The following is a 20,374-nucleotide window of genomic DNA, read 5'->3' on the forward strand; positions in this document are numbered from 1 at the left end:
TCCCTTCTTCCTATTTGGGGCATGTGTTTCCCCAACTGGAGCACAACAGTTTTAAGCTATTCTACCAAAAATGTGGATGTCAGCGTGCTCACCTGTTTCTATGCACCTTGGCTTCACTCTAGCCACATGCAAACTAAAAGGAGTGATGTCATGTCCTACTCAGAGCTCTTCCCAGCCACCACCATCAAAAGGAAAAAAAAAAGCATTCATACATCATTAAGGACAATTTGCTTTTTATTGATTAAAAATGAAAAAAACATGCAATAAAATACAAGTCAAGAGAAGAGGGAGAAGGTAGTATTTTACATCTACCACCCAGCAGACGTTCTAGGGAGTGACTGACATTACTGTACATCCTTGCTCTAGCCTTCACATTACTTAGCAGTCTCAGCTGGCTTAGGATTTGGTTGAAAACAGAGGGAAAAAACAAAAAACAAGAACCAGCCCAAGTGATTCCTTTAATCATTTAGAGAGACCGTTTCACATAGTATCTTGGCTATATTGGCACATAGTACCTTGTGCTATAGTTAGTCCCTACTCCAGGGACAAGGGTATCTTGAAGATATGACAGAGTAGCCCCTGAAGCATTGCTCTGGCTGCCTGGTTCCGAGCTGTCCCACCTCAGCAGAGTCCATTGACTGGTTCTCTCACCATCACTGCATAAGCCAGCAGAGGGAAGTCACCACACATCACGAAGAAGTAACATTGCCCTGGGTCTTAGTGTCAACCTCCTAGTTGCTAAAAAAGCAAACAATGAGCAGAAAAAGAGTCCCGGGATACTTCGACTGTCATGTCTGTCCCCCACAGCAGGGCAAAGGTGGTGACAGTCTAGAGAATATGACTAGGAGATGGGCTGCTGCTTACCTCCAGCCTGGCACTGGACCATCACAAGTCAAAAGCCAGAAAGGGCTCCTTCCTGAGCCCTTAAGTGCATTAAGTCAAGCTGCTGAAACCAACCTGGACTCTACGGCAAGCCACGAGTCTCTTGCAAAGGCAACACTGCCTGCTTCCCACACCTTAATCCAACCTCCCCGTCTTTGCTTTCTCATAACCCTACCTCTAACAAGTAAGGGAAAGAAGAAAAACTAAATGGTTTTCCAACTAGCTGGCCAATCTTTTTTCTCCCTCCTAGCTTTTCCCAGCTTGCTGGGACCTTGGACTCTCTATTCTCAACTCACCTCTCAAATCCATCTTCTCTTCCTCTCCAACACCTTTCCCAACATGCCTCTGCACTCAACGGTATAAAATCCCATGACTCAAACTCCAGGCTCAACATGAATGAAACATGAGGTGGCAAAAGTCAGAGATGGAGAAAACTTGGAGCTGTGTTCCAAGAGAAAAGTCAACAGAGCTGCTCACAGAGCAGTGCTATGTTTGATCTGGGTGAGGTGGGAACATTCTTGGGTACCTAATCTTGTTCATCAAACCAGCAATGGAGGTGCAAGGAATTCTATAAAAGGCAACTAACTAGTCCCTTTCTAGGGGCCCACAGCCCATCTTTGTGTGTCTCTTTAAGGCCAGACTGACTTATTCCATTCTTATATAAAATTTGGTAACTTGGCAGGCTTATTAGCAATTAGACAAATGCTATTTAACAGTAGGGGGGAAAAATCAGCCTCACTGATTAGTCCCATATTGCATTGAGTGCTCTTTTTAAACCTAAAGAATAAGTTACATAATTTCTGTAGAAAATCAAATTACCACTGTCTACTCATAAACCTAAAGATCACGGCACGTGTGGCTTCATGTTCCGTCTTGGGTAAGGATAGCGAATGAAGACCCCCTCCATGGAGTCAGTGCAAGAGAGGAGCAGAAGGCAGGCCTCTAGCCTAGGGTGTCTCCTTTATTGCTGTAAAAATCTCAGCCGTGTACACCATTTCCACATGACTTAGAGGCCAGGCAAATCCATCTTCACAGGAGGATCAAAGATCAGTTTTTCTTCAGTTTAACTTTTTTAAATATTGAAAATACTTTCCCAATGATATGATTTACAAAGTTCTATTTCTTGTCCAAAACCTACCTCTGGCAAGATAAGATTTATAAGCCACTGCTTGATGTTTTCTGCACAATCAATCTAAAGTCGCACTCTGCAGGAGCAGATGGCTGAAGTCTGACCACAGTCAGAAGTTTCGCACCAGCTGAAGTTAAGGCTAGCAACCCTTTCTGGAGGGAGCAGTGAAGGGGGTGCCTGAGAACAGCTCAGCAAAACACCAAAGAGACACCATGAAGAGGACAGACGAGAGTCCAGGCTGCCTCCATTCGAGGCTGTGCTTTTTCCTAACAAAGGTTGCTAGAATTCACATCAGGTACAAAGAAAAAAAACTGTAATTAAATTCTCTGGGCTCCAGCTGAACAATCAATTTTTAATTGCTACTTGAGTGTTAAAGAGATGTCCCAAGAAGCTCATGTCCCAGCAGGTGTGGGAGAGCAGGCAAGCTGAGGCTGCCCGATGCAGCTGCTCTGTCCCCTGGGCCATCACTGTGGTAAGGCAAGAGTGAGTTGAGAGACTTCCGTGCTGGGCCTTGAGGCACACTGGCCGCTTCTGCTTCTCAGATGGAGGACAGGGGACATGAGCAGCGTGTCTATCAACGGAACTCTCTGAGTGGATGCTGGCCACTGGTGATCCAACTTTTCTTTCCTTGTAAGAAAAGGGGGGCAGGGAGGAGGGCAGCAAGAAAAACATAAAGGAAAAAACTAAAGCTCCAAGCCGGGAGGTTCGTTGCTGGGTTCTTTGGCAGTTGTAGGTTCAGGCCAACAGAAGCAACAGACGTGCGTGTGGCGTCTCCTAGGCTGGCTCTTCCAGGACCGTGGCTTAGCTGATGCTGAGCTGGGCAAATCCTATCAGTTTGCCATCATCAGGAAGATCCGAGCCTTCAACACCAGATGCCTACGAACCAAACAAATGACAAGCTGTGGCAATTTATAAACAAAATTTCAGGCAGCAAAAAATCAGATAAGGGGCCGCAGGAGGGAAGGTAGTAGGTGAAAGGTCCCTGAGATATAAATACGCCACTGTGTTTCTTCTAGAAATGACGGGGCTGATGTATAACTATGTCAAATAATAGCTTTATAATCCTTGAGAAGAGCTAGGGTTGTAGCCTCTGGGAGGGAGAGAAGTGAGGACACGCAGACTGAGAGTGCAGCCAGGGCGTGGGCAGAGTGGATGAACACAACTCAGCGAGTCTCCTTTGTTTTTTCAAGATAGGGCTTATCTCCGTGTAGCCTCCACTGGCCTCAAACTCAGCAATCCGCCTGCCTCTGCTTCCCAAGTGCTAGGATTAAAGGTGTGTGCCACTGCCCTGCTGACTCAGCATACTCTATAGTCTCAGCATTTAGGGAATGGAACAGCTGGTCTGCAGAGGAGTAAGGGGGTGAATACCAGTTTGAAAGTGACAGATCGATTTGACTGAGGTTCTTCCACAATTTTCTGCAAATTAGCTGCCACTGTAATCATACAAAGAAAATTAATGAGCAGCTACATAAATACATTCTCAACAATATTTTAAAATCCTAAAATGGTACTTAAGAATCTTCGATGGACAATCAAAATGGAAAAAAGGGGCCAGTCATTTTCCAAATCAAAGCTATCACTGATTTCCAGACTGAATAAGTAAATCCTGAGCCACTGATAAATTAACTCTGTAAAATATCTTGACTACCCTAAAGAGACAGTGGAGTAAAAAAGTAAGGCTGTGATTACGAGGCAACCAAGTACAGCCTGGGATCTGCTCTTGTTCTATAAATAAGAATCTTTTTCAAATGACAGACTACAAACCCAAGTGTGAGATGTACCGCTATAAATTTTTAGCGCTGGGGTGGAGTCAGGGAACTGAGGCAGGAGATAAGTAGTAAGTTCCAGGCCTGCCTGAGCTATGGAACAAGACTCTGTCCCCAGAAAACAAGAAGATGCAGGCCATCCACGGCCCACAAAGCTGAGCACGTGCTGGACACCGGACGATGCCTGCTTTCATTTTGGTTTTCCTAGGACTCAATCTCCACCCTGCTCATTTCCATGTCTACACAGATCAGTCAGGCTGATGGATCAGAGACAACAGAGCCATTACCTGACTACTTCTCCTGTTATTTCCTCTACTGTCCTAGAGATAGTCCATTAAGGGTCTGAGGTAGGACGGGTTTTTGGTGGTTTGCTCAGAACTATCGATATTATAATTTTAATGAAGCCAAGACTACTTCAAGAAGCACCAGACCTGTTCACTAGAAGCAGGATTTCTTGGTACCACATATACAACATGGTATAAGGGACAAGAGCAGAAAATAATATGCTTACCTATTACTAAATCCCTTCCATCCACCAGGCCAGCAGAAATGAGCTCCTGAGAAACACCCTCTGCTGTATCTGTAAGGACAAAGAACACAGTGCAGTGTTCGCTGTGTACACGTCACTGTAATGTCACGGCAGCACAGGGAGAACACGCCAGAGCCAAGCTAACTTCTCAGTCTGCGGAATCAGGAAGGCTTGGGCTGCCCTGACTCTCAGGGGAAGCACTCTTACAGGTCTGGCTAGGGAGCAGAGTCTCTGTGAACTGCATGGCTCGCCGCGAAGACAATCGCTGACCTGTGCGGTGCACAGATCACTAGCACATCAGAGGAGCGAGCGCCCTACAAGTGGAGACAAATCCACTCGCTAGTGTTTCAACGAAGCACTTTGGCATGCCTGACACTTCCCATCAGTATTAGCAACTGTAGCCTGTTTATACTTTGGTTTTTCTAGGACTCAATCTCTGTCCTGCTCACTCTATGTTCTACAAAGACTAGTAAGAACTCTGAACTTGAGCTCTCTGAGCTTAGACATAAAATTCAGTGAACTGGAGTAAATTTCTCAAATCCAAAACTTGAGAAAACACCTTACAATCTTTCCTGAGAATCATGGAAGTTATTTTTTATCATTATGGTGGCAGTTTATTGTCTTACCTACTCATCCTAGGTGATGCAATGTAAGCAATCGATACAACAGAAAGCAAATAGATGAAACAAACAATCTCAATCTAATTTTACCTTTAATTTCAGCACCCTGGAGGCAGAGGGAAGCAGATCTCTATGGGTTTAAGGCCAGTTAACACTACACAGTGAGCCTCTGCCTTAAATAAGCAAACCAACCAACTAATTTCATCTTTAATTGAATAGGTGCAGGAGCCTCTAGAAGGAACACGAACGAGAACCAATGAGAGGTGGTATGGTGGTTTGAATATGCTTGGCCCAAGGAGTGGCACTATTAGGAGGTGTGGCCTTAGTGGAATGGGTGTGGCCTTGTTTAAGGAAGTGTGTCACTGTAGGGGTGGGCAATGAGACCCTCCTCCTAATCTCCTGGGAGCCAATCAACCTTCAGATGAAGATGTAGAATTCTCAGCTCCTCCTGCCTTGATAATGACTGAACCTCTGAACCTGTAAGCCAATCCCAATTAAATGTTGTTCTTATAGGAGTTGCCTTGGTCATGGTGTCTGTTCACAGTAGGAAAACCCTAACTAAAACAGGTGGTATGTACACATTCATAAAGATGCCTAGCAATTAAAACTTCTAAAAACATACCTAAAAAGTAAAACACATACGTTCTGTATATCTGCACACTGGAAATTGACTGTGGAATCTCGGAACAGACATTTGCTGGTCATTCCTAACCATGAGTTAGCAAAGACAAGAAAAATGAAATCTTGTTCCAGGTTGAAGTTCACAATTAGAAACAGTATTGTGACAAGGTTCAGCTTCCACATGAAGAAAGGAAGCCAGGAGCCCTGTCTCTTGCGTGTTTATCAGCGAGAAGCATGTGCAAGGATAAGAGCAAGGACTATGGACTCTGGAGGAACCTGACTTCAGTGCCTCCTTCTAGATTTTCAACTGGTTGCTCTGCGTTCCTCTAACCTGGAATTCATCCTCTGTCAAATGGAAATCATTGTTCCTTAGATAGCTGTCTTAAGAACTGAACGGGATATTGTTTAGGGAAATGCCTGCCTGATAGTGCCATTTACTAGGAGGCTTGTATCCATTACTATACATCTTATTACAGTCAGATCTCCAAATGAAACTACTAGTAAGTCCACTGCAGTTTTTCTTCATGTATATTTCCCAAAACCTAAGCCAGGAAGTTTCACCATCCTTTAAAAGCAAACTTTATCTAAATAACAAAAACTTCATACCTACCTAAGCAGCAAATTAGTATTGTTTTCAGTCATATTTGTAATACTTACCTCTCCCAGGAGTAAATTCAAATCGAATATCATTTAGTTCTTTTTTGGAATTCCTATTAAAACAGAATAAGGAAAATAAGAATTTCTGAATTTATGCTTACAGCCTGCCAATATATATGCATGTGTATGTGTATATGTACATAAGTATATATGTGTATGTCTACATATGCATGTATATATGGATGTAACAGGTATTTATGTGAATGTATATACATATACAGAAAGATTATTCTGTTCTCACAGATCATATACTTTGTCCTAATATGCTCATTCTACAGGGCTCTTAGCTAGCACTTTTGGCATTGTCATCAATTTATCTTATATGGCTTTGAATTTATTACCCTCCTACTGATCAAAGGATCTCTAATTTGAGGATACTCAAGCCCATTCCCACCCTTAATCCCACTAAGATAACACTATGATCCGACTGAGACCTGTAAACTGACTGTTAGAAAGCCAGTCCTCGGTGCAGTACTGAGAGGCTGCTGAGATGCTAGCGCAGTGAGCAGGTCTGTCTGCCACAGGTGAACTCTTCTTGCTTCCTTGTGCACTCTTTGTCTTTTGGGGCACAAGACAGAGCAGCATGAAGGCTCACAGACCCTACCACTCTGGACTACTTGCTTGTTGTTGTTAACAAGATCTTACTCTCACAAATTCTCCTGCCTCGGCCTCCTGTGAGCCACCACACCTGCCTAATCTCAATAGAGACTTATAAATTACTCAATCTTTCATATTCTGTTTTGGCAACAAAAATGAAGGGGAACATACGATCATATAAAACTAGAAGGAAAGCCTGTACACAGGGCACGGGGGAGATTCGAATGCTGGAGGACACTGTCATCTGTATTCCCACTCCCACTTGTCCACTCCCACACACTCACAGAACTAAGTACACATTATTCCTTCAAATCCTACAACAGTATAGAGAACACGTGAGACTGGGATGAAGAAGAAAGCTTTAGAGGAAGGTTTTTGTCTGTTCTATGTGAGGAGCATTCTGCTGCTTGTGAGTCTGTGCACCATGTACATGGCCTGGTGCCTCAGAGCCCAGAAGAAGGTGTCAAATAACCTGAGCCTGGAGTTACAGATAGTTCTTATGTGGATGCTGAGAACCAAACCCTGGTCCTCTGTAAGAGCAGCCAGTGTTCTTAATCACTGAACCATTTCTTCAGCCCCCAAGATAGCTTCTAAATGGGACTTATGTGAACAGGCAAAGAAGGCAGGAAAAGGAATTAGACCCATACCGGTAGCAGTATGATTGGTAAGGTATAGCTATGATCAACACTCAATGTGTTGAGACTATCTAGGTAGCCTGAAGTTCTAGTTAAGGTAGAAAAATCAGAACATAATATCTAACAGCACACATGACAAATCACTATGGATTCAATCCATTTACCTAAACAAGGTAAAAGGTCAGGTTTATTTTACAAATAGTATGCTTGAGGACTTCTCACTCAAACTGTGTGGTTTAACTGGCACTCCAATTACAAATAGCAATATGGCAAACTGGACTTGAGGTGTTTATCATCTCTGTTCACTTAGTCTTCATAAGGGGGAATAAGAACCCAACTTCTTACTATTTCCATAAACTGTGAAAAGTGATCCTTAAACAATCACCCTGCCTGGCACAGTCTTGTACACCTTCACCCAGCACTCTGGAGGCAAAGCAGGTAGCTCTCTGTAAGATTGAGGCCTGCATTATCTACACAGTAAGTTCCAGGACAGCCATGGCTATGCAGTGAGTCTGTCTCAAAAACACCATAAACAAACAAACAAAAAAGCCAGATTAAAATAAACAACAAGAAAATAGACAAAAAAATCCCTCTCAAGATAACAGAGGCTTCATCACACACAGTGTCCACCACACTCTCCTGAGGCACATGTCTACTGTGGCAAGCCTCAACACAGATTTCTCTGGAGAGACGTGCATGCTCCCTGTACAGTGTGATAGGTAAGGCACCGAGGCAACCTGTTCATCTACAACTGAGCACCACCTATAGAAAGAAAGTAACCACATCTGCTTTTCAACGTTTGTGATATAATTTCACTGTTCCCAGTAGAAACCATTTTAAACAGCTCTGTGGCTTCTACCTATAACTTTACAGAGAGGATAGCCTGGAATCCCTGTGTGGTATTCTACTACATGGTGCTTCAATGGTAAACTTTGAAAGAAGGCCTAACCTGTCTTTGAGCTATTTTTTTTTAATATTCATTTATGACTACAAAGAAACAATATAACACCCAAGTTTATTTTATAAAGAAAACTAGAGAATCTTGATCCCAACTCTCATTAGTAGGGCTAAGGCTGAAGCACAGATCTGACACCAAGGACGCTGTGTCCTGAGCAGCCCCCCCAGGCCTTCCTGTGCATCCCACCATGAACCAGTTGACAGCACAGGTGGTAAAGCACAGGAGCTGCAAATGTGTTCAATGGCTGTGAAACCACAAAGTGCCTGTCCTGAGTTCATATGCCCAGAAGCCCCACCGTCAGACTCCTCCTCAGAGGAACAGCCAACGTTGCCACTGCCCCAGCATTCTCCATTACAACCCAGGCAGCCACACTGCAAATGCACATGCTGCTCCCTACTGAGCAGGTGTGCACAGCAGTCACAGAGCCTGTTACGAGCTGGATTCGCAAACAAGCAGGAATCCATGTTGGAAACACACACAATGCTAACCAGGAGCACACTCTAAGGCCCAACTATGACAGCATCCATGGAGTACCCACTTACCTTAATCTCAGCACTAGACTGATAGGGATCTTGGTCTCCTGGGACTGTTCTCCTGAAGACTGAGCCTGAAATGCATTGATATAAAGTCCCTGTCAGGAACAGGAAGCAAGGACAATGGCCATCTCATAAAGACACTAGGCAGGAGTTCCCATCCTCCCCAGCCCAAGTCTTAGTAGCCCCCAAGACAGCCCCTGAGGTGGGAGGGCCACCTCCACAGGAACAACAGGCAGCTATTGGCTAAGTCAGGTGAAATCAGAGAGTGAGTTTCCAAGGACGGCCTAAAGAAGCTGCCTTCATTAGACCCAGGCTTCCAGGTCTGTTTAAATCTTTCTGAAAACTGGAAAGCTTTGCTTGCTGGAGGACATACACTCTATCTGTCTAACATAATTCCAAGCTTTCTGTCAATGTTTCTAAGACACCTGTATTTCTCCCGTGTGACAGACGAAGGAAGGGACATCAGCCATGTGACTAAGTAGAAGTACTCGAATAGTGATCTCCGGGACGGAACACAAGGTGAAGACATATTAAAGAACAAAAGGAAACTTCAGAACTGCCATTTCTTCTCACCTAGAATTTCTAATAATTAAAAAATGAGCTGATACTGAAACTCTTCCTCAGCCAAATGGCATACTATCACACGATACAGAGTCTCAGATGGAATCAAAGTGACTCACAGAAGCCATTACTACCTGACACTGTCACCACACTACAATCTAATGACAACTGTGTGTGCTTAAGTAAATACTGCCTGGTTTAACAAAGTCAATTCTCACAAAATAGACAAGTATCTTCAACAGAATAAATTTGGTAAGAGAGAGCCTGAAGCAGCAGCATTAGTGAGTGCAAGTGAAAGAAGAAGAGACTGACAGCTCTCCGGGCTCAAAGGAAACCCCTCTAATCGTACTTGGTTTCCTTAAACTTCACAAGGATCTAATGAACTGACAATATGCTACCCAATTTTTTGTACTTGGTATATTTTCATAACTGACTTATTTTGTTGCTTAAAAACCCATGTGATCCTTATAAAGCTCTTTATTTGTGCCTGTAACATTATCAGGACAGAATTTCTCACTTGTTCCAAACCAAAGTATCAACATGCATTACTACTGTTTTATCATCTGCCCACAGGCGAAGGGCCAAGAAAACAGTCGCCACTCACCTGTGCTGGTTTTGCTGGCTCTGCAGGGGGCAGGAGAGAGACTTGAGGAGGCTGTGTAGGCATCTGGCCAGCTGGCTGAGGTAGATGCGCAGAACTCTGATCTGGAACTTGAAGCAAAGTCCCCATGGGCTCAGCTGCCGAGAAGAGCTGTGGTAAAAACATGCAGTGTGCAGAGTGAGTAGAGAGTTCTGGACCATCTCAGTGGGCACACAGGGCAAAGGTCAGACTTCTGTGCTGAGTGATACTCACGGGGATCACAGTAAGCTGTCTTAACTCTGAACTATCACTATGTCGCTGCACTTCTGTACTACATACTATTCAATATCTCTAAGGATTCTAAAATCTTTTTGGTTTTGATTTTTATAGAGGGGAGTGTTCTGTTGTTTCATTAAACAGGCTGGTCTGGAACTTGCTAGGTAGTCAAGGCTAGTCTCACTCAAAATCTCCACTCAGCTTCCCAAGTGTGGGGAGTACAGATGTGTGCCATCACACCTGTCTAGCAATATTTTAAGGTGTAACCTATGAAAGATGAACCTGGTGGGAGGTGAGTGGGTTGTCACTCCCCGGCCTCGGGACAGGGAGAGTAGCTTAGTGCTCTGTGAGAGTGGGCTATTCTAAGAGACAGCTCAGAATCTCTTCTTGCTCTGTCAGCTCCTCTCCAGATGCTCCCACCCAGCATGCATCTATAGGTCACGCTGCTGTCAGAGCCTCACAGGAGGCCAACCAAGGAGCCACCACACCCATGAATTTTGGCATCTAAAACTGTAAATGGAAAAGAGAACGGAAACACAGAAGACAAGACAGTATCTTCAACAAATGGGAACCCTGATTCTCACGTGCAGAAGAGTGAAATTAGACCCATATCTATAAGCCAGTACAAAAATTTGATCAAGTCCTTAATTTGAAACCTGAAACACTAAAACTTCTGTGTAGGAAAGGACTTTGTGAGCGGGACTCCATTTACTCAGGAATGAATGACAATGATGGATAACTGAGACCTCATAAAACTACAGTTTCTGTAGAGATAGGGAAACTCTCAACCAAACGGAAAGGCTCACAGAATGGGAGACCTTCCCAGCTGTCTGACAGTTAACAACCATGACAGCCGGGCGATGGTGGCGCACGCCTTTAATCCCAGCACTTGGGAGGCAGAGGCAGCTGGATATCTGAGTTCAAGGCCAGCCTGGTCTACAGAATGAGTTCCAGGACAGCCAAGACTACACTGAGAAACCCTGTCTCGAAAAACCAAAAAACAAACAAACAAACAAAACAACAAAAAAACCAACCAACCACAATATACAAAGAACCCAAAAGGCAAAAGAATCAAGGAAAAGAACAACCCAATTTAAAAGTGTTCTAGGAATCTAAACAGAATTCTCAACAGAAGGAATGAAAATGGCCTAAAAACACCTCAAGATGTATGGTATGGCTAATATGTACTTATCAGTGAGTGCATACTCTATGTGTTCTTTTGTAACTGGGTTACCTCACTCAGGATGATATTCTCCAGATCCATCCATTTCCCTAAGAATTTCATAAATTCATTGTTTTTAACAGCTGATTAGCACTCCATTGTGTAAATGTACCACATTTTCTGTATCCATTCCTTTGTTGAGGGACACCTAGGTTCTTTCCAGCTTCTAGCTATTATAAATATGGCTGCTATGAACATAGTGGAGCATGTGTCCTTATTACATTTTGGAGCATCTTCTGGGTATATGCCCAGGAGTGGTATAGCTGGGTCCTCAGGTAGTATTATGACCAATTTCCTGAGGAACTGCTAAACTGATTTTCAGAGTGGTTGTACCAGCTTGCAATCCCACCAGCAATGAAGGAGTGTTCCTCTTTCTCCACAACCTCTCTAGCATCTACTGTCACCTGAGTTTTTGATCTTAGCCATTCTGACTGGAGTGAGGTAGAATCTCAAGGTTGTTTTGATTTGCATTTGGATTATCCAAGATACAATCCACAAACCACAAGAAACTCAAGAAGGAAGACAAATGTGTGACACATTGATCCTTTTTAAAAGGGAGAACACAATACCCATGGAAGGAGTTGTAGAAACAAAGTATGGAGCAGAGACTGAAAGAAGGACAATCCAGAGTCTGCTCCACCTGGGAATCCTTCCCATATTCAATCACCAAGCCCAGATACTATTGTGGATGCCAGCAAGTGCTGGCTGACAGGAGCCTGATATAGCTGTCTCCTGAGAGGTTCTGCCAGTGCCCAACTAATACAGAAGTAGAGGGTCACAGCCATCCATTGGACTGAGCATAGGGCCCCAAATGCAGGAGCTAGACAAAAAAGTACCCAAGAAGCTGAAGGGGTTTACAGCCCCTTAGGAGGTACAACAATATGAACTAACCAGTACCCTCAGAGCTCCCAGGGACTAAACCACCAAAGAGTACACATGGTGGGACTCATGGCTCCAGCTGCAATATGTATCAGAGGATGGCCAAGTCGGACATCAATGGGAGGAGAGGCTCTTGGTCCTGTGAAGGTAGGGGAATACCAGGGCCAGGAAGCAGGAGGTGAGCAGGGAGAGGGGGCAAGAAGGGGGAAGAAGAGAGGAACAGGGTTTTTTTTTTCCCTGAGGGAAACCGGGAAAGGGGATATCATTCAAATGGTAAATAAAGAAAATATCTAATAAAAAAGTAAAAAAGAAAAAAAAGATGTATGGCATGCACCATCCTAAGTAACCAAAGAAATGTAAATTGAAACAACTTTGGCATTTCATCACCCCAATCAGAATCGCAGTAGGAGGAATCCAGCGAGGCCACTCTTGGAAATGCCCAAAGGACACCGGCTCAACAATGTTCATGGCTACTCTGTCCACTATAGCCAGTAAATGGAACAATTTAAAATGTCTTTCAGCAAATGAGTGGACAAAGACAATGTGGTTTATTACACAACAGGGTAATACTCAGCTGTAAAGAAAAATGAAGCCATGAACTTCCCAGGTAAACAGTAGACCGAGAAACCACAGAAACCCAGAAAGGACCATGGCTGGGCTGGGTGAACAAGGAGAGGGACAGCAGGAAGTGGGTGACAGGAGGAGGGGATGAGTACAGGGAAGGGCTCCAGCCGGGGACGGGGAGGGAGAGCAACCGGGAAGGAAGGACAAGAGCAAAGAGCACCAAGGCTGTCCGAGGAGTCCTGCTCTTGGATACTTACTTAGTATGACACACAATCATATTAAAGGAGGAGGCCGAGGCAGGAAGGTAAGGAGGACAAAGCTACACGGGGTCCAGAGTGAGAGCTTGTCTAAGGGTAGAGGAGGATGGGAAGTGTTGTAGATAACACAGACACTAGACACTGTATGCGTCAAATGTTTAATACAGTTCAATTAGGCAACCTGGAGGAAAACCAGATCTTGATTATAAAAGTAAGCTAAATATATTTAAAATTAGCTACTGGGAAAAATATCAATCTAAGTGAAAATATTTTACTACTAAGAGAAAAGTCAATTGGCAATAATAAAGTCCTACTTTTGATAGAAAATGACAGACAGACACACACACACACACACACACACACTCTCTCTCTCTCTCTCTCACTCTCTCTCTCTCACACACACTCATTCCTCCTCTAACACTGTGTAAGTAAAATACAAGGAGAGTGGCTGGAGAAATGACTCAGTGGCTAGGAGGACTCATTGCTCTTACCAGAGTTGGTTCTCAGCACCCATATCAGGCAGATAATAACTGCCAGTAATTCCAGCCCAGGGATCTGATGAGGGTTCTCACACCTCTGTGAGCACCCACACCCATGTGCCCCTATACACATACATACATAAAAATTTAAATTAAATTTAGAATTAAAAAAACAAAACAAGGAGACCAAGAATAAAACTTAATGAAACTTTTGTGTTCGTTAATCCCACAGTAAAAAAGCTCGTACTTGTGTTAGATTTTGACAGAAAAGTAGAAGTTAAAGATTAGTTCTGAATAAGTTCATGTACTATTAATAGAATTTCAAAAGGCCAGGTTCCACGCTGTATGTCCACATGATGATATTCTAGAAAACAAAGAAAGCGTGAAGGACTACAGCTGGAACCCAGCCTCACATGCACAACGTCCTAGGTTTGAGTCCCATCACTGCATAAAACCAAGCATCGGAGTACAGGCCTAACATCCTAGTGTCTGGGTCAGCCTTGGCTACATAGTAAAATGGAGGCCAGGCTGGAATATGAGATCCTGTCACCAAAACAAAAGCAGGAGTCAGGGAAAGTAAATCTGAAAATCTGAACTCTCAGAATACTGTTGTTGGTTGGTGAGATGGCTCAGTGGGTAAGAGCACTGACTGCTCTTCTGAAGGTCCTGAGTGCGGATCCCAGCAACCACATGGTGGCTCACAACCATCTGTGATGAGATCTGACGCCCTCTTCTGGTGTCTCTGAAGACAACTACAGTGTAGTACACCGGAGTGGGCAGGGCGGTCCTGAGTTCAATTCCCAGCAGCCACATGATGGCTCATGGCCATCTGTACAGCTACAGTATAATCATACACATAAAATAAATAAATAAATCTTAAAAAAAAAAAAAAGACTACTGTTGTGGGGAAGGAAGCCACACGGCACGGCACTGCACTAAGAAGACAGCCCCGCTGTTCTTCAGAAAACTCAACGCCTGAGCACAATGACACACACTTGTAATCCCAGTACTTGGATGCTGGGGCAGGGGGGACTGTGAGTTTGAAGCCCTGAACTGTACACAGAGTAGTACCTTGCCTCAAACCAAACAAGTTCAAAACAGAACTCAGCAATCTCACTTCTAGACGCCTGGCTCCGAGAACTGAGAGCAGGCGATACACACTGGCGGTCAGAACAGCCAGCCATTACTCAACAGGCAGAAGCCCTGCAACTGCTTGGCCTTGCAGAGCTGCTACAGTGTGGATGCACCATAAGGGCACTGTGTGGGGAAAAGAAGCCGGTGAGAAAAGGCCAAACACTGCAACTGCACTAATAGGAAGCACACAGGATAATCAAGCTTAGAGAAACTGAAAATATAAGATGGCTGTCAGAGGTGGGAAAATCCAGTGGGTAGAGTTAGCTTGAAAAGATGAAAGTCCTTAGGACAGACATATGGCAATCATTGCACTGTGAAATGAATGTATTCAATGTCACCAAACTGGAAATGATGTAACTGTGAATTTTATGTTATATTAACTTTATTACAAGTGAATTAAAAATGATGTAAATGGCATGAGAATATAGGTAGATAAGAATTCACATGGAGGGTTGGAAAAGTGCCTCAGTGGTCAAGAGCACTGGCTGCTCTTCCAAAAGACCTGGGTTCACTTCTCAGCACCCACATGGCAGTTCCAACTGTCTCTAACTCCAGTTTCAAGTGATCCAACTTCCTCACAGACAAACACACATGCAGACAAAACACCAAAGTACATAAATACAAATAATAATAATTTCTAAGAAAAGTTTATTTTAATTAAAAATTCACGGAAGATGCTCTTTAGGGAGAGAGTGGGAAGACTAAAGGAAGCTCAGGCTACCTGTAGAGGACATTCTTGTTTAATCAAGGCAAGTTAAACCAGAAGCTAACAGTTTCCACATTTTCCTAGCTGACCAGTCAGAGGGTTTCTTCTGCGCAGTCCAGGTCTACCTGAGCAGCATGCCAGCTGCAGGGATGTGGCTCATGGTGAAGAAACGAGGAGTCACAAAGCAACCCTTACTTCTGTTAAGTTTTTTGTTTTGTTTTTTAAGTAGTATCACCAACCATCTTGACCTGCTAGCTTCCAATAATGACATAGAAACAATTACTATTTATTATAGCTCAGGTCTGAGCTTAGGCCATTTCTGAATCAGCTCGTATAACTTCACTAGCCCATCTCTACCAATCCACATTTTCCACCAACTCTCACAAAGTCTCAGCTTGTCAGACTTCCTCCCTCTCTGACTGACAGCGTCCACACCTCTCAATTCTTCCTGCAGTTCCATCTCTGCCCAGAAGACCGGTTATTAAGCCAAGGAGAAGGTGAAGGAGGAGAGTGTTTACAAAATAGGATGCAGGTACTAAGCAACTGGAATAACAATACCAAAGTCCATTCTCAGCTCTCTACTGGTAGAAAATCAACATTTGAATAATGCAAAGACGACCTTTACATAGTGCACAAAGATTATCCTAGCAAGGCAGAGTTTCTCTCTGTTTCCCTGGCTATCATGGAATTCACTCTGCAGGCCAGGCTGGCCTCAAATGAGAGCCTCCTGCCTCTGCCTCTCAATCTTTTAAGAGGGTAGGGAGAAGAACAAGGTCTCAATTTATTCCAAGCTAACTTTGAATTCTAACTTTGAACTCATTATGTAGCCAAGAAGGATCTTGAACTTTTAATCCTGCTGCCTGCCAAGAGCTGGCATTACAGGGATAGGCATTCATGTAGCACTATGCTACATGCTACCATCGAGACGTAGACTCAGACCTGATGAATTTGCACTGGCCAAAAGGACTGATGTGGCAGAGCATGATGTCAGGCCTTGGAAGGAGAGGGATTCCAAGCGTACTGAGAGTGAGCAATGGAACACACAGCAGTGGGAGAGTGTCAACAGTTAAGATATACAGATAATTCTGAGTACATAAATCATGTACGTCATAATGCATGTAAACTGCATACGATGTCCAAACAGTAAGAGCAAATAGAAGTTTTTGAATCACATACCATACTCAAAGAGAAGGTGCTACCAGAAGGAAGAATATATAACACAACAGAGCAGGAGAGCCCACCCTACAAGGCACTGTGGTGGGTTCCTATCACTTCCCACTGTGGGGGTTCCTATCACTTCCCACTGTGGGGTCCCTGTCACTTTCCACGTCAAGCAAACCAAACCTAAAGACAACTCCACAAGCAAGGAAGCCAAAGTAAGGTCTGGCTGGTATAATGAATGCCTCATTAACTTAAATGTTAATGAGATGCACACAGAGATACACAGAGACAAAACCAGACTGGTTGAACAAGCTTAACAATAAGAACAAAATAAAATGTCTATTTTAACAGGAGTTTGATAACTTCCGATTACTTACCTCAGAATTTGATAAGGAGTCTTTTACTCGGGGAGACTGAAAGAGACACAGAAAGAGAAGCGTGTTAAACTGAGACGGTAAGACGACTTGTGGTCAGTTTCAAATAGTGAATTCCAAGAAACTGCAAGTAATGCTGGCTGTAAGTCACTCTGCTCCATTCTGATCCATAAACTAACTTGAATCTAAGTTTTCTGAAAAGAGAGAGCTGTTGTGGTATCATCCCAGTCTTCGTCCAGGTAGTCAATACTGAACATATCAATATACTTCTGTATTACTAGTGAACAGTTACAGCCAGGTATGGTGTCTCCTGCATGGAACACCAGCACTCAGGAGGCAGAGGCAAGTGGATCTCTCCAGCGTAGGCTACAAACTGAGTTCCAGTCCAGCCAGGGCTACACGGTGAGACACACACCCTTACCCACTCAGCCCTGCACCGATCTCAAACAGAATAGAATATAACACAGCAAAACAAAAAGAAAATTTAACAAGAAGTTTTGTAAGAGGCATCCAGATGGTCTGAGTTCCCAGAAGCAGAGGTCAGCCCTCCTAAGCAGACCTGTCACTAATCATAACCATACTGTGTACCCATGATCAGCTACAGAGGGACTCCACGGCTTCACGCTAGTTAGCCACATAGTTTCTAAATCCCATTATAAATGTTCTTGCACATCCATGCTTATTGCTGTGCTATCTACAACAGCTATATGTCCATTAGCAGAAAATTGGATAAAATAAATGTGCTAAGTATACAATGGAATTTTATTCAGCCACAAAGAAAAACAAAAGCATGGCATTTGCAGGAACATGAGTAAAATTGGAAATTAGTAGGTTGAATAGAAAGCAGCCACTGCGTAAAAGACAAAGACATATGTGCTGCCTAGATTTAAACCTTCATTTATATTTGCATTTCAGTGAGTCCAGAAAGAGAACGTGAAAGTTGAAGAAGCTATTTTCCCAGGGGGGTTGAAAATCATGGGATGTGTGTGGCATAAAAACAGGAGATATTGGAAGGGAGGAAGGAGAACCAGGAAGACATGAGCTGGAGACAAGGAAGGGGATGGAACAAGAACATGACTTCGAACAAGACATCAAGAACCAGGTGTGAACAGAAATGCATAGCAGAACCCACTAGTTTGTATACTAATTGTTAAATTGATTTTAAAAATTCTCAAGATAAATAAATATAAAAACAAAAACTAAAATAAGAATAATCATATGGCCAAGTATGGCACAACTGTATACATGCATGGAGGTTTAAGCTGTAAGTCTTACAACAGCCAAGACATGGAACCTGATAAGAGGTCCATCAACGAGGATTCCATTTTCAAGAGATGAATGAAACTGCAGATAAAGTTAGTAACCAAGACTCAGACAAACTATATAATCATATTTTCTGTTATATGAAGAATCTAGGCTGAAAGAGATGACAGAGAGAAAAGAGGAAGGACACACAGCATGGAACACAGGCCAAATAAGCAGGCTGAGAGAGACGGGGTCTGTGCACATGAATGCAGAAGGGAGGCTGTGCTGGAGGAGGAGTGAGGATGGCAGCAGGGAGATGAGGACAACATGCAGTGGTGCACGTGTAGGAGCACATGCCCCAAAGTGCAGTGGTGCACGTGCAGGAGCACATGCCCCAAAGTGCAGTGGTGCACGTGTAGGAGCACATGCCCCAAAGTGCAGTGGTGCACGTGTAGGAGCACATGCCAAGGGAGCCCACTACCCCACATGGCAACTGACTCCTTCTACTTACAAATCACACAATTAGTGGTATCAATGGGCAAAATTCACCATGTCTAGTACCTAATAAATAAGGTAGACAGCCGGCCTAATGCCAGTGTCAACAGACACCGAAGCAAAGGGAGGCAGGGAGAATGTCAGTGTTAACAAAGAGACATTACAAATGGCATCTGTAACTATGTTGTATCTTTTAAAAACCAAATAACAACATGAAAATAAAATAAGAGAGGAAACAGACATAAATGTCTGGTATTAGACAGTTATGTGGGGACAAGAAAGGCATGCACCATGCACCACCTGACGGGGCAGCCTGGAGAGGCTGGGAGCAAGACAAGGACAGCTAAGGCATCTTCAAGGACAGAACAGGAACTACCCAAAATTAGAAGAGAAACAAACGGTGACCACTTGTGTCTTTTGCAGGACATTTCTAAACTTAATGGTTTAATATATATTTGTCAATTTTCATTGACAAGGCCTTAAAAAACTTAACACACCTTTAATCCCAGCACTAAGGAGGCAGAGGCAGGAGGATCTCGGAGTCTAAGGCCAGAATGCTCATAGAGATCTCCAGGACAGTCAGGTCTGCAGAGAGATTGTCTCAAAAAACAAAACAAAAAGCCAGGCAGTGGTGGCACACGCCTTTAATCCCAGCACTTGGAAGGCAGAGACAGGTGGATTTCTGAGTTCGAGGCCAGCCTGGTCTACAGAGTGAGTTCCAGGACAGCCAGAGCTACACAGAAAAAACCTGTCTTGAAAAACATAAAAAACCAACCAAACAAAAAAAAAACAAAACAAAAAACCAAAGCGGTCCCAAGAACTCCATGAGAGTGGATTCCACAAAGCAAACATGCCCATTATTAAACTTACCCACTCCAAAAGAAAAACCTCAAGACTTCTAGCACAAGCACATATGTACAAACACAGACAGACAGACAGACAGAGACACATGCATACACACACACAAAACATATCCAGTATATACCAACTAAAGAAGGCCACTATTCCTCTCCAAGTAAAGCATATTATGTTGCAAGGCCTCCTAGTTACAGTGTCTAGCTATAGTGAGATTTTTGGAATTTTCATTTCTTTAAAAAAACATAGAAACAGGGCTGGAGAGATGGCTCAGAGGTTAAGAGCAGTGACTGCTCTTCCAGAGATCCTGAGTTCAATTCCCAGCTATACAGGGTGGCTCACAGCCACCTATAATGAGAACTGATGCCCTCTTCTGGTATGTCTAAAGACAGATGCAGCGTGTTCATATCCAGAAAACAAATAAATAAATCTTTAAAACAAAAACCAAAAAACCACAGAAACATAGGAATGTTTTCATCCGGCATGAGGATGTGACATGGGACTGTTTCAGACTGTCTACAGCAGAGAACTACGATTTATTTGCCTCATGCTAGCGGAGGGGCTTGTTTTTGCCAGCTGCAGATAGTTTCTGTGATTGTGTGACATTTGGAATTCTAGGAACTTTTCAGAGGGTATACAAATTATAGCACTCCCCC

General features: G+C 43.5%; 1 protein-coding gene across 2 annotated transcripts in view; it reads right to left on the reverse strand.

Annotated features, from left to right (window-relative positions):
• Positions 1-216: 216 nt before the first annotated feature.
• The window catches only part of Oxsr1 (oxidative stress responsive kinase 1), a 90,535-nt gene continuing 70,377 nt past the window's right edge, over positions 217-20,374 (reverse strand). The window contains exons 12-18 of one of the 2 annotated variants that reach the window (XM_031343059.1): positions 17,127-17,162; positions 10,096-10,242; positions 8,937-9,001; positions 6,205-6,257; positions 4,289-4,357; positions 3,380-3,444; positions 217-2,887 (exon numbers count right to left, since the gene is read on the reverse strand). In XM_031343059.1, coding sequence (XP_031198919.1) covers positions 2,813-2,887; positions 3,380-3,444; positions 4,289-4,357; positions 6,205-6,257; positions 8,937-9,001; positions 10,096-10,242; positions 17,127-17,162 — 510 coding nt within the window. In that variant the 3' untranslated portion in view covers positions 217-2,812. The remainder of the gene's footprint in view (positions 2,888-3,379; positions 3,445-4,288; positions 4,358-6,204; positions 6,258-8,936; positions 9,002-10,095; positions 10,243-17,126; positions 17,163-20,374) is intronic. The other variant, XM_031343060.1, reaches the window with a different exon arrangement.

This window comes from Mastomys coucha, unplaced genomic scaffold (genome assembly GCF_008632895.1).
Source record: "Mastomys coucha isolate ucsf_1 unplaced genomic scaffold, UCSF_Mcou_1 pScaffold23, whole genome shotgun sequence".
NCBI lineage: Eukaryota > Metazoa > Chordata > Mammalia > Rodentia > Muridae > Mastomys > Mastomys coucha.